Below are 12,632 nucleotides of genomic sequence, written 5' to 3'. Positions count from 1 at the left end.
CAACGTAAACAAACACTCTTTTCAACAGGCCACAGTCCAAACACCCAAACAAGGCATCAAGGTGAACAAAACATTTAAATGAGATCCACAAGCATTATAAACAAACACACTTCTCTATTCCTGGATATCATCCTCCTCCTCCTCTTCACCCCTCAGCTGTTGCGTCTTGGTATTGTTGGTACTCCGAAACCAAATCGTTCATGTTGCTCTCCGCCTCCGTGAACTCCATCTCATCCATTCGCTCTCCCGTGTACCAGTGCAAGAACGCCTTCCTTCGGAACATAGCCGTAAATTGCTCACAATTTACCCTAATTTATTAAAATTATGTCTAACATTTAGTTTTTATTTCATTTTAGTATCCGTTAAAAACTTAACGTTAAACTTTGAAAAACATTAAAAGTTTAGGTATTAAAAAATTAGCTGACCCTTATTCCCATATGTAATGGGGTAAGGGGGAGGCAAGATAGTAGGTTGTCCCCAACGCCAGGTTGAGAGCAGCTTCCCTAAGAGACCTTCAAATTATGAAATGTCCTCCGTTGGACTAGATTCCACGACCCCAAGGTTAAGAGCTTTGTGCTCTACCCATTAAAAGTTTAGGTACTAAAACGAACAAAAACTGATAGTTAAACATGTTAAGCTTTTGACGACGGATAGTAAAATGAAACAAGAACTATACATTAGGTATGATTTTGAAAAAATTGAAAATTTAGATACTAAAACGAATCAAAATTGATAGTTTAGGTACGAAACACATAGTTTACCCTAATTTATTATGTGCACCGTATCACGTCTAACAACCGAAAGGAAATCATCAAGATTTGCACTCTCTGTATCGAATTTCTTTAAGGTTGCTCGTGTTAGGGATAACTAAAATTTGTTTCCACTCAAAAAAGATTAAAGAAAAATTTTAATTTTGTGTTAATCAAATTGAATTATTCAAAAAAAATAATCTTTTAGGTTTATGTGACACCTTTTATTAGGTTCGAATGTCTGATCGAATAGGATATGTATATATAGAATTTTTAATAGAACCCATTTAAACAATTTTAAGTAGAATAAGAATTTGTATCGATACTTATGTAGGAATCAATCATATTTATCACATAAAGACCATATAATAATCACGCTGTCAAAGTACATTTTGTGTATTATTGCTTGAATTTTAATCTTCTAAGAAAAATAATATTTTTATCACTGAGTACTCAATGTTTTTGTGAAATAATAACATTAAAATGCCCACTTTAAAAAACTTCAAAACAAAAAAAAACATAAATGATAAACGTGATAATGTAAAAATATCACGTCAAGAACTAGTCACCATACAATTAAAGTTATGAATTCAAATAACTGAGTTTGTAGGGTGTGTATCATCAATGACCATGAAAGATCTTGAACTTGTAATTTTGATTAAAATTAAAATATTAAAAATCTAAACACTTATAATTAAATAAAAATTAAAAAATATTATGTCGTTATAGTAATCTTAACACCATACAATTGTTGTAAATACAACACTTTCTTTTACCTTTTAATGATGGCTAACAATTTTATCCATGTTACTGATAAATTTAATATTTATACATGCATTCAGTTCCTCCCCATTTTACTTGTACGTCATAAAAGTTTTAGAAAATTCAAATAAATATAAAAACCCATAAAAAGTTTAAAAAAGAAAAGAATATATATAGACCATTTTCTTTATAGTTAGATCGAGACGTTTTTAGCAGCTCCGATACATAGTAAGATCAAGCGAGTCGAATAACCAAATTGGTCCCTATCCTTTTCTAAGCACATAGACCTCAACATCTTTATTTGATTAAAACTATATTTTTCTTTAAATGAAAATCATTAATTGACTAATAATTATCGTTTGTTACCGATGTGGGATTTTCGCATGTACTTGGTCGTCGGTATCATGTCACTAAAAGAAATCAATTTCCAATGCAAAAAAGAAAGCCTAAACCTGAAAGCAAACCTACACCCTAAACTAATACAACAGCTACTAAAAACGGTTTAACCAAGTACAAGAGTTTGGACTAGAGTCACGTTCCAATAACCTTGACCTACATAAGAAGCCAAGCAAGCAACACGAAATTCTCTCATTCAATACCGTCACGATTAGTAGTTTTCTCAGTATGTAACTGTCAGGAGGTAAGCATCCATGCCAAAGTCATGTGGTAATCATGTTGAACTGGAATCTAGAAAGCTGCTGTGGAATGGTTGATATCACAGGTCCGTATCTCTGCTCAACATGAACAAACAAATTACAGACGAATAACGATCAACCATGGGCAAACTCGAAAGCAATGGCACATTGAAAACTTAAAATCAGCTGAAGGATGGATTATGGTTACCACCTACCTGAACATTATCGTAAAGCTCAAACAATGGCACCGCAAGAAGTTTCAAATTTTTCGGTACTGCAAAGTACTCTTTCTCGGACAGATGGATGAGGAAAAGCTTCTTGCACTCCTACAGTAATATCAATAATAGAGGTTGGGAAAGGATAGCAAAGCACATAAATAGTGCCACGTGAAGTAACAAAAAGATCAACAAGTACATATTACCTTAGGCTTGGTTATGTGGGGAGGACAATATGGATACATTATGGTCTCAAAGTTGGGCCTCCACCAGATGGCCACACACTCACCGATCTGCAACAAGATAACAAGGAAAGGTATTATGCATTAAAAAGTAAACGTTATAAACTATAACATAGAGAAGATCAATGAAAATTGTTAAGACAAGATGCCTACTCATTGTAGAAAGATAATTATGACAAATCAGTACCTGCCAGTCTGGTACAAGAGCAGGTGAATTAGCTCCAAGCTTGCTAGTCAGCTTCCTTTTCAAACCCTCAATCTCTGAAGCCAAAACATAAAGAGCAAAGATATTATGAAGGTCATAGAATCTCCAAAATAGCACGACGGAAAAGATATAAGGTGAAAGATAGACGACACATAACAAAAATAGTTATAAGTAAGATGATACCATTCTCTCCGCACTTCAGGCGTCCACCAGGAAGTTTGCAGAATGTGTTCCCAATTTGCAGAAGAAGAATGTGAGGATGATTATGTTCTTGGACCTGCATAAGAAGGTGGTATAGGAAATTGAAGGACAAGCATTCAAATGGTCATCTTAGAAGTCAAATTCTTGCAAACTACACAAAGAACATGATAATTGACAAGTTATAGACAAAGGAGAAAGTAACGAAAGTACAATGAGGTCAAAAGGTGGTCCTCGTGTATTATTAAGATGTAACTCCTCTTCCCTTAATGCATAATTACCTCTTAATACAATTAAGACATAGTTGCAAATATCTGCTAGGTTGAGTATTGAGTCGTATGTAAACACATATACAAGCTATCTGCCGCGTCATACAAAACTAGGGAGTGAAAACTATTACCATACATTTTTTCACAAAAGAGAACAAAGCATAAACCCTGCAAGGTTAATCCCCCTTGGTTATTAAGATGTAATAGCCAAGAACAAGTGCAGTTACATACCAGTAAAATTGCTTCAACGCTTGTCCTCATACCCTCTTTCATATAACTGCAATTAACAACCAAAAGAAGCAATCAAAAACTTGTAATCGCAGAAAGTAAGCTTTCAACGTGCTAATCTTAAAGTAACTTCCGTTTACAATTAATCATTCAAGTGGGAACTGGGAAGTACTAGTTGAAAGCCTCAACTCACTTTCTTGCATTTGATTAGGGTTTCGAAAACCAAAAGAAAAGAACAACATTTAGGCTTTAGCGGCTCAAACTTTCCCAAAATAGACAACTTTACTTCGTGTAAAATCCGAGGGAACACAATTCAAATCACGGTTCAATTAGTATATTGTTTGTACCAGATATTTGTTTTTGATCTAAACATTCCCCTTAGTTCCCAATATAGTCTAAGAAAGGTGAAGAAGCTAGGGTTTGAATCTTAGATCACCGACTGAACAAATTCCAACAATTCCAAAACAGCCAATCAAAAAAATAAGCAATTTTTTTCTAATTTTGCATTTCATGTTTCAGAAACAGAATAACACAAAGCACAAAAGGAACCCTGACATCATAAACTTCAAGCCGGCATTTTCAAGAAGGGTTTATCTTGGGTTTTTTAAAAATCTAGAAAAAATGTAATTATACAAGGAATAAGATGAAGAAAGCGATGAAATTACTTGACTCTCATGCGAGCAAGGCGATCGGCGACAGACGTGTCCTTCTCCATCTTGGGCTCTTTGGTACCAAATGTGTAGCTCGACAAAGGGTACGTGTTAACCACCGGTAACATCACCATATCTACCCCTCTGCTCCGAAATCGTTATCTTTTTCTTTTCGCCGGCGGCCGAGTACACTGATTTCAGAGACGGAGGAGGAGGTGGCAAAAGGTAAATAAATATCTTCCCGATCTTATTAATAAGATAAGCCCATTTTACCTATGCGCAGAGGGCCCATTCCATGTTTAACTTAATCCAAAATTACATTTTTATTAGCGTAAATTACGTATTTAATATTTAAACTATCAGTTTTAGTTCGTTTCAATACTTAAATTTTTAATTTTTTTAACACCATATATAAAATTTATTTTTTGTTTAATTGGTACCCCTCTATTAAAAAAATTAGTGCGTTTAGTACCTAAACTATCAATTTTAGTCGTTTTAGTATATAAACTTTCAATTTTAAAAAAAATAAACGTTAAATTTTGAACGGGATACTAAAATGAAACAAAAACTAAACTTTAGATATGGTTTTGAAAAAATTGAAAGTTTAGATTACTATAATGGATTAAAACTGATAATTTAGTTATTAACATGTCATTTAGAGTTTTTGTTGTTGATGGTTTAATTTTGATTGGATATTATAAAATTTTATTATAACAATAATTTTGTTTACTTTTTGATTAATCTAGAGTGCTTACAAGTAGTAGTATTTGTTCTATAAATTCTCAATTATTTGATTATGAACGTTCAAATACCCTGCAATCGTTGATGCTCAAACCCGAGATCTCTAAGTTGCTTGATTCCTTTAAAGTTTTATTTATAGTATCATAATTTAAAATTTCAATCTTATATGAAACCTACGTCTTAATTATATCATTTTTATGATATTTAATATATATTTATATGTTAAAATAGTCTAAAGTGATTATAAGATAGTATTTATTCATATTTTTTTAATCATTGACAAAGTTGACGCACCCGAGAAAATAACAATCTCTTTAATCATTACTGTTACTCAGATATATATATATACTTTTTAAGTAGAGAAAATGAAGGGGGGAAACAAATAAACCAAAAGTATTGTAGTTCACTGTCCAAATAAAAAAGCAGTAACACAAACCAAACCATAAATAAGAGAATAAAAAAGGGGAAAACTAAAACAAATGGTCATTAATCTTTTAGTAACTTTATGTTTCCCTATTAAAGTTTCAAAATTAATGAATTAGTCATTAATGTTATTGGTTTATAACAAACTGATCACTCAATGTTAACAACCGTTAAAGTGCTTGACGGAAGATTTATGTGGATTGTTAATCGCATTTATGGTAATGTTGACCGCCACATTGAAGAGCTTATTGTATTGACTGATCACCTTTTAACTCTAAATAAAAACTCAATCCGTAAACCTAATTTATCTCTTTTGTGGAAATTTTCTCAAATATTTTCTAGATAACAAAACATGTTTTTTTAAGCATATTTTCTCAAATAAAAAATATTTTCTCAAATTTATCATTTAAGCATATATGCTCTACTCATCAAATTCAATTCAAAATGAAAGAAAGAAAGGGTAAGAAAATGGAAACAAACCCTGCAAAATGTTGCTCAATAAATATTTGGACCAGCCAATGTTGCAAATCTAGTTTTGGTGGGTGAGTCTTCCAATAAAGTTTTTTTTGTATACACAATGACTCGAACTCGAGACATTGCTTAAGTGATATAAAACTGTTTACCATTTGAATCAACCCTAGTTGATATCATGCTTATTGTTTTACTAAGAAAACACCTTAAATACAACGAAAAGAATTAAAAAAATGAATTTTGATATGATATGAATCTTGATTTTGAACAATTAATAAAAAAAATAAAGAATAGTATAGTGTTTTACAGTTAGCTTGAGATTGAAGAAGAATAAGAGTTACAAAATATTTGATAAATTGAATAATGCAAATTAAAAAAAGAGAAAAAAATATTAGATTTAATTCAAAATTAAATAAATTAATGAGAGAGTTAGAGAAATGGATGAGAAATTGAGAACTTTATGGAATTGAAAAAATTATGGGACTCAATTATAAAGGTGAAAAGTGAGATTAAAAAAATTAAAGGCCTTAATTATAAAAGTAAAAAGTGAGAATGAAAAAAAAAATTAAAGCATTAATTATAAAAGTAAAAAGTGGGATAGAGAATTAGAGACCTCAATTATAAAGGTAAAAAGCAGGGTCGGATGTATGTGGCTTCCTAGGGGAGCCACTGCATACACATTATTTTGATAAAAATATTAAATTTAGTTTAATTTGTTAATGAAAATAGAAAAAATAAAAAAAAATTGCATACCCAAAATTTTTAGAATATGAGCATTAAAATTTTGGACCCCCATTTTTTAATTTCTAAATCCGCCACTGATAAAAAGTGAGATTAAAAAAATTAAAAGCCTCAATTATAGAAATAAAAAATAAGCTTATAAAAATTAAAAAACTTAATTATAAAGATAAAAAATTAAATTAAAAAATTAAAGATCTTATAAAAAATTGAGCCTATAAGCAATCGCTTAATGTTCTTCCCTATTAGTCAACTCTGTCAATAATACTACCACCTACGACTTGTCCTTGTTCGCCTGTTATGTATATGGTTAGACACATCGTCAAAGGTGATGCTGGAGGAGGTAAGTAGAGGTGTAACGAGTGAGTTGAATTCGAGTATTGTTGAGTTTGACTCAATTTAAAACTTTAAAATAGAGTTCGACTCAACTTAAAAACTCGCGAGTTTAAAATTTTTAAGCTCCACTCAAACTTGAAATCCCGAACTGAAGCTCGTGAGCAGCTCGAAAAGGCTCGAAATGAAAAAAAAATCTTAAACTTAACTCGATTGAAGCCTCAAACTCAAATTCGAATCTGAACCTTAAATACATGAAAAAATTTATTGTATTTTAAAAAAAAATCAACACATAAATGTTAATATTATTAATAATTTATTTTTTAAAGTATTAATATATTATATTTTTGAGTTATTCACGAGTTTTTCGAGTCGAATATCAAGTATTTCATTTTAGTTCGTTAAGAACTCAAGTCAAGTTCGAGCTCTAGTCGAGTCCATTCGATCCGAGTATTTATCGAGCCTTGACCGAATCAATTTTAAATAACTCACGATCTATCTTGTCTCATTTACAACCCTAAAGGAGATAAAGAACGAACTCAACAATGATAATATCTCGAAATGGCCATGTAAATTCACAATTGCACCAACCGAGACAGGTTGTCGAAGCGTAACATTAGTTACGTTCTTAGTCCCACTCAGGCCTACCTCGTGGCATTATAGTAATATCACTTTCACTGCCATGGATGTCGAGCTCTTTACCTTTAACTGCAACATCGCTAGTGATACTGTCGTAATCCTATTTCTGTACATCGTTATTGTTGTCACCCAGGTTAACAGGCAAAGTAAGTTTTTGGTCACCCATTAACCATTGTAACATCGTATGACTGATTTATTATAAATTGATAATATTAGTGATCAATTTGTTAATATTAAAACTTCAGTGAAGAAAACGGAAAGTTACTCAAAGATTAATGACAGATTTTTGTAGTTTACCCAAAACGTTCCTTACCAATTTCAGATTCCCACATTGCCCTTGGGGCTTACGTGGAATGCTTGATTAACTCAGACTAAGAGGTCAACGGGAAAGTCAAATAAGTCGACGGTGAAGATGACCCCAGTGCGTTTGGATCTAACCGGTATTCGAAAATGATGAAAGGGTAGAATTGGTAGAAGAAAAGCAATAAAACACATCGAAATTGAAAACCTAAAAAGGGAATTGTATTCAACTTGGAGAATCAAGAGTAGCGATCGGAAAGGTACAACCTGCCCTCCCCAATTGCTTTTTCGCTTTCTTATCTCGGTGTAGTTGAAATTTGTTCGGTGAAAATTGATTGTTATTGATTATAGGATTCAGTTAGCTCTACATTTCGTTCAATTGATTGTTATTTATCGTCTTCATCATCCTTTTGGTTATAGCTTTAATTACTTGTATGTTTCTGTACTTTATTGTTATGATTTCTTTTTCTTTATATTTAGGGATTTCTGATTGATTAGTTGTTTAATCTATGCAATCACTTTTGGTTTCCTTCTCTCTTGCCCTTAATTCATGCACTAGTCAACTGGCTTAGGCAGCGTCCATTTTGTATGTATATGAATCCTTCCTGTCCTTGTTTTTTTGTTCTTGTGAGTTTTAAGAGAGATAAACCTAAAATCTTTGGACATAATAGGGTTGACGTTCGGGAATCGGGGATCTTAGATTGACTCAACATAGCTACTTAAATTTGCTTATGAATGTAGCCCTAGGATCATGAGATATTGCTGCCAGGTTTTGTCATGATGGAGAAGCTGTTGAGAATTAGTTTATTCAGGATAATTCTATCTTCTTCTCATGGCCGCTACTAGCATGTTCTGTTATTAGGTTTGAAATGGTTGTTCTCCGGGGTTTGAGTAGCTAGGCTTTTGCCACATTTGGTGTTGTAGTTTCCTGTCTTTTTTGGTACCTAACTTCTCAACTCCTAGTGTCATCAAATCAAAACACTGTTTGCCCTTCAACACTTTCCAGTTTGGTTCTATTCTTGACGCCCTTATGCATTAATATAAAGCTAATGCCTATACAAGTGTGATTATAGCATGAATCTGTAATATCACTCTTTATTGTATGCATAATAGTTTAAATCTTTATTATTTATATCTTAAAGTTTCGCCAAGTGATTATGATAATTTTTCAGTGGATCAGGACTACTAGGAGCTTGCTGTGGCACTCTCTAGACTCTTCCCGATGAAGTACTTCTGAATATCTTCCTTGTTCTTTATTTGGTTTCCTTTTATTTTTATTTTGGAAGGAAATTATTATGGTTACCTTATCATATTCAAATGTATTTATTTCATTATTCTTATAGCGTATAATAAGAACTTGTTACTATATTTGAAGTTTTCTTCTATTTTTCTAGATAACCTAATTTCTGAATCTGATGGCCAACCAAAAAGAAAAACAATCTAACTTATTCAACTTCATCACTTAGCTTTTATTCACCCCATTAGGTTTTAGCTATTTTGTTCTAGACTTGTCTTTGTTAGTATAGTAACCTTGCTGAATGTGCATTTTAATATGATCCGGTTTTTGAGAAAATCAGTATTAAAACAGCAATATTATGTCCTAAAAACGAATTGAAAAGATGGAACTAAAAATAATAGGTTATAGCAAACCTCTAGGTTCTCTTTTGTAATTCAAGGATAATAATAGTAATAAAGTTGTCTATAAATATTTTACAGCTTATTTATGCTATATTTACAAATAAAGTTCTAATCCTAGCCCTAGAGTTAATTCCTAAATGAACTTATAATATACTTATCTAGAAATCGACCTTGTAGCTTCGCCTCTATGCCTGGAATTTTTAATCCTGTTTCTTGACTCAAGTAGTTGAGAACTAACTGTTTTTTTTTAAAGGATGTTTTCATTTTGGTAATATTTATCAGTTTATAGGCTTCAATTTTTTATTTCGGTATAGTTTGCCTCTTGTAGCTTTTGTATTTACAATATTCTTAGTTGCGTTTTGGATCTAATAGTTCTTTCTTGGGGGTAACAGTAGGCGTGTAAGATGGAATGAGGAAAATCTGGGGGAAATTGAAGCGAATAAACCAGTAAGGCAGAAAATAACTGAACCCAAGACGCCGTACCACCCCATGATTGACGATGATGATGGTATCTCACTTGCATAGTGTGTTTCCTCATGCATATACCTATATTTTTACATCTGGATGTCTGTGAATTTAGAAAACGGTGCTGTTGTAGTTTTGTTTTCACTTTATTTGTACTTTGGTTAGAGCATTATTCTTTAAATTGGATTACATTTCTCACCTTACTAATCTGGATCTTGGTAGTGGTCTTTGTCTCCAAGAAGACGTAGTTTCAACGATTGTGTCGCTGATATGGATGCTGAGGAATTACGCTCTGCTTTGAAAGATGTGGCTTCCTCGAGTAGAAAAACAACAGGGCAATCTGGTGGCTGGACATCTTCTGACGATGAGGCTGATACTATGGATCATGAAGATGAAGGTTTGTTGACCATTGCTTTTTATTAAGTTGTCTTTTCCCATAGCATATGGAAAAGTGCTTTTTATTTTCCTTTAAGTTGGTTAGCATTTCTAATGACTGATTTATCTTTCGTGAGATTACAATTTAGCAAAAATCCATGTTGGTGTGAACGGTACAAAGTTTGCTCTAGTAGACAGCCTTTTGATGGTTAAAGCTTCCTTGTTGTCCAAGTGAATTTTTGTCATCGGGCACTTTTGTTTCGGGGGGGGGGATTGATTGTTGAAAAGGTCAGGAATCACCTGCTTTTATCTGGTTGAAAGATTGATGATGAACATTATCCTTAAAAGGGTTATATCTTTCTGAACTTCTGGTTTAAATTAGCTTGGAAAGTTCCATCGTTTTCTTGTGCCGTTTTCTCTAGGTTCCAGTCATCTGTATGGACCTCTCGGTTCTCTGATTGACAAATAAAACAGGGAAAAAAATAACATTTTAAGATTAATAAATTTACCCAATTCCAGAACATTGATGAAGATGGCCAAATACAAGTGATGAAGGTTCAACACCACTCCCTCGTTGGCCTTCCCTGTCCCAATCTATCTTACCTCTTTTAGTTCATTGATTGTTTACAAATTTATGTCCGGTGTTAAATCTGTGTTTGATGGTTTTTGTCTGTTCTACTTTCTTCTCTTTTCCTTGGATTCTGTAACAGATCAAAATGGTAGGAGTTTCAAGGAGCAAAGAAAAGCACACTATGATGAGTATTTGAAAATCAAGGAACTGCGACGTAAAGGCTCTTACCTTGAGGATGAAGATGATGAAGTGGAGGGTGAGTCATCTTCATCGCTAAGCTCCGGTGTCAAAGACATAGGAATCGGGGAAGGTCCTGCAACTTTGCCGCTAAAATCTTCTGCGAGTCCGGGGCATCTCAGCTAATGGATTGTAATTGTAGCGGTATTCCAACCAGTCTGAAACCCAAAGCTCACTCCATTGATGTTCTTTTATGGTAGTTTCATGTTTTTTTTTTTCATGTTTGAGATCACGTGCAAAATTTTATAATTTGGTATGTTTTTGTATGGAGTTTTGCATCTAACTACTGATGTTAACAAATAAGTTTATACACTCGTTCTCGTTTTGTCCCCTCATCTTTCTTAACCCTGTGAACCCCAAAATGGCAATCACCACCTTTATTTAAAGCCCGAACCAAGAACCAGAGGGAGGCCATAAAACACAGTTAATGACTTAATGAGATGATGACATGACAGTTACATGTCGTAACGTGATTTGTAACGTGACTAATGATTGTTAATGTGGTAGTTTAACCAAAACACGATTTGGTGCGGGTTTTTTTTTTGTTTAATGCGGTTTTTTTGTCTTAATTTTTTTGGGTAAACTACATATTTAATATTTAAATTATTAATTTTAATCCGTTTTAATATCTAATATTTTTTTAAAATTTAACGTTAAATTTTTAATGATATACTAAAACGAAACAAAAATTAAACATTAGATATATTTTTAAAAAATTGAAAGTTTAACTACTAAAACATGTCAAAACTAATAGATTAAGTATTAAATGCATTGTTTATCCAACATATTTTTATGTTTTCTGTCGACTTTGTATTCTCATCAGGTAGATCAAAAGGGGTAAACGGACTAGTCATTCACCCTGAAAATTTTAAATTATTATATATTTTTAAATATATTTGACAAAAAAGGCATCAGATGCTCCTATACTTTTAAAAAGAATTAATGTGACTCCAAAATTTATAATTAAATAACATAATAAATTTCGGCTAATCCAAAATTTATAATTCTTGATTAAATTTTGTTCCAAAATTGGCTTAGAGCTTACCCTTCGGTTTTTGGTTGCTCCACAATCCTCCCATGAAAGTGATCGAATTTTTAAATGGTGATGGTTCTCTGCAACAGGCTCGGAATGGCGATTATATATATATATATATAATTCCAAAAGCAAATTAATCTCACAACAAATCAACTACTAATTTTAGTCATTCTTGGTAGCGTGTTACACCAAATTAACAAATAATTCCACCATGTGCATGTTTTCTTGGCTGGAATCAATTGGGGTGGGGGGAGAGACACACGGGTCTTGGCGTCTCCACCTGGAGGTCGCCACGAGACTGCATGGCGACATCGGTATCCTGTAGCACCTGCTTAAGATTCACTATTATTCGAGCAATTCTTTTTTTTTTTCAGTTCATTATTGTAAGAAATTTTGCCTAGACTTGAGTATATACGTGCAGTGACAGGTTTCTGACAAATAAAATACAATACAATCCCAAAGACGGAACAAGTTGTCCATACACAAGTGATGTATTTCTAGGGTTTGCGTCA

At 32.7% G+C, this 12,632-nt stretch overlaps 2 protein-coding genes across 3 annotated transcripts; one reads left to right on the top strand and one right to left on the bottom strand.

The window, feature by feature from the left end:
* Nucleotides 1-1,925: 1,925 nt before the first annotated feature.
* LOC120184988 (pre-mRNA cleavage factor Im 25 kDa subunit 2-like) lies at nt 1,926-4,376 on the bottom strand. Its single transcript, XM_039189324.1, has 7 exons — nt 4,169-4,376; nt 3,507-3,552; nt 2,992-3,085; nt 2,791-2,864; nt 2,568-2,654; nt 2,362-2,472; nt 1,926-2,242 (listed from the first exon to the last, which is right to left on the bottom strand). Exons 1-7 carry the CDS (start codon nt 4,285-4,287, stop codon nt 2,171-2,173), a joined length of 603 nt encoding a protein of 200 aa, XP_039045255.1. The 5' UTR covers nt 4,288-4,376; the 3' UTR covers nt 1,926-2,170.
* A 3,666-nt stretch (nt 4,377-8,042) lies between these two features.
* Nucleotides 8,043-11,319, top strand: LOC120185139 (protein phosphatase inhibitor 2-like). 2 transcript variants are annotated; one of them, XM_039189434.1, is made up of 5 exons: nt 8,043-8,058; nt 8,971-9,025; nt 9,829-9,944; nt 10,125-10,298; nt 10,987-11,319. In XM_039189434.1, the coding sequence occupies exons 2-5, from the start codon at nt 9,021-9,023 to the stop codon at nt 11,208-11,210; spliced, it is 519 nt and encodes a 172-aa protein (XP_039045365.1). In that variant the 5' UTR covers nt 8,043-8,058; nt 8,971-9,020; the 3' UTR covers nt 11,211-11,319. The 2 variants fall into 2 exon arrangements, with proteins under 2 accessions (XP_039045365.1, XP_039045366.1); XM_039189435.1 differs by lacking the exons at nt 8,043-8,058; nt 8,971-9,025 and having other exon boundaries at nt 9,832-9,944; nt 10,124-10,298; nt 10,987-11,317.
* The last annotated feature ends 1,313 nt before the right edge of the window (nt 11,320-12,632 follow it).

This window comes from Hibiscus syriacus, unplaced genomic scaffold (assembly GCF_006381635.1).
Source record: "Hibiscus syriacus cultivar Baekdansim isolate YM2019G1 unplaced genomic scaffold, ASM638163v2 tig00112988_pilon, whole genome shotgun sequence".
In the NCBI taxonomy this organism is placed as follows: Eukaryota; Viridiplantae; Streptophyta; class Magnoliopsida; order Malvales; family Malvaceae; genus Hibiscus; species Hibiscus syriacus.
The sequence above is the reverse complement of the archived record's forward strand: the minus strand, read 5'-3'. Positions and strand labels throughout refer to the sequence as shown.

Excerpts from the sequence above, each read along its gene's own strand:
- LOC120184988 (XM_039189324.1), bottom strand. The coding sequence starts at position 4,287 with ATGGTGATGTTACCGGTGGTTAACACGTACCCTTTGTCGAGCTACACA. Across the intron at positions 2,473-2,567 it reads CCCACATAACCAAGCCTAAG|GAGTGCAAGAAGCTTTTCCT; the intron begins GTAATATGTACT and ends ATATTACTGTAG. Across the intron at positions 2,243-2,361 it reads AGCTTTACGATAATGTTCAG|AGATACGGACCTGTGATATC; the intron begins GTAGGTGGTAAC and ends CATGTTGAGCAG.
- LOC120185139 (XM_039189434.1), top strand. Across the intron at positions 9,945-10,124 it reads CATGATTGACGATGATGATG|GGTCTTTGTCTCCAAGAAGA; the intron begins GTATCTCACTTG and ends GATCTTGGTAGT. Across the intron at positions 10,299-10,986 it reads TATGGATCATGAAGATGAAG|ATCAAAATGGTAGGAGTTTC; the intron begins GTTTGTTGACCA and ends ATTCTGTAACAG.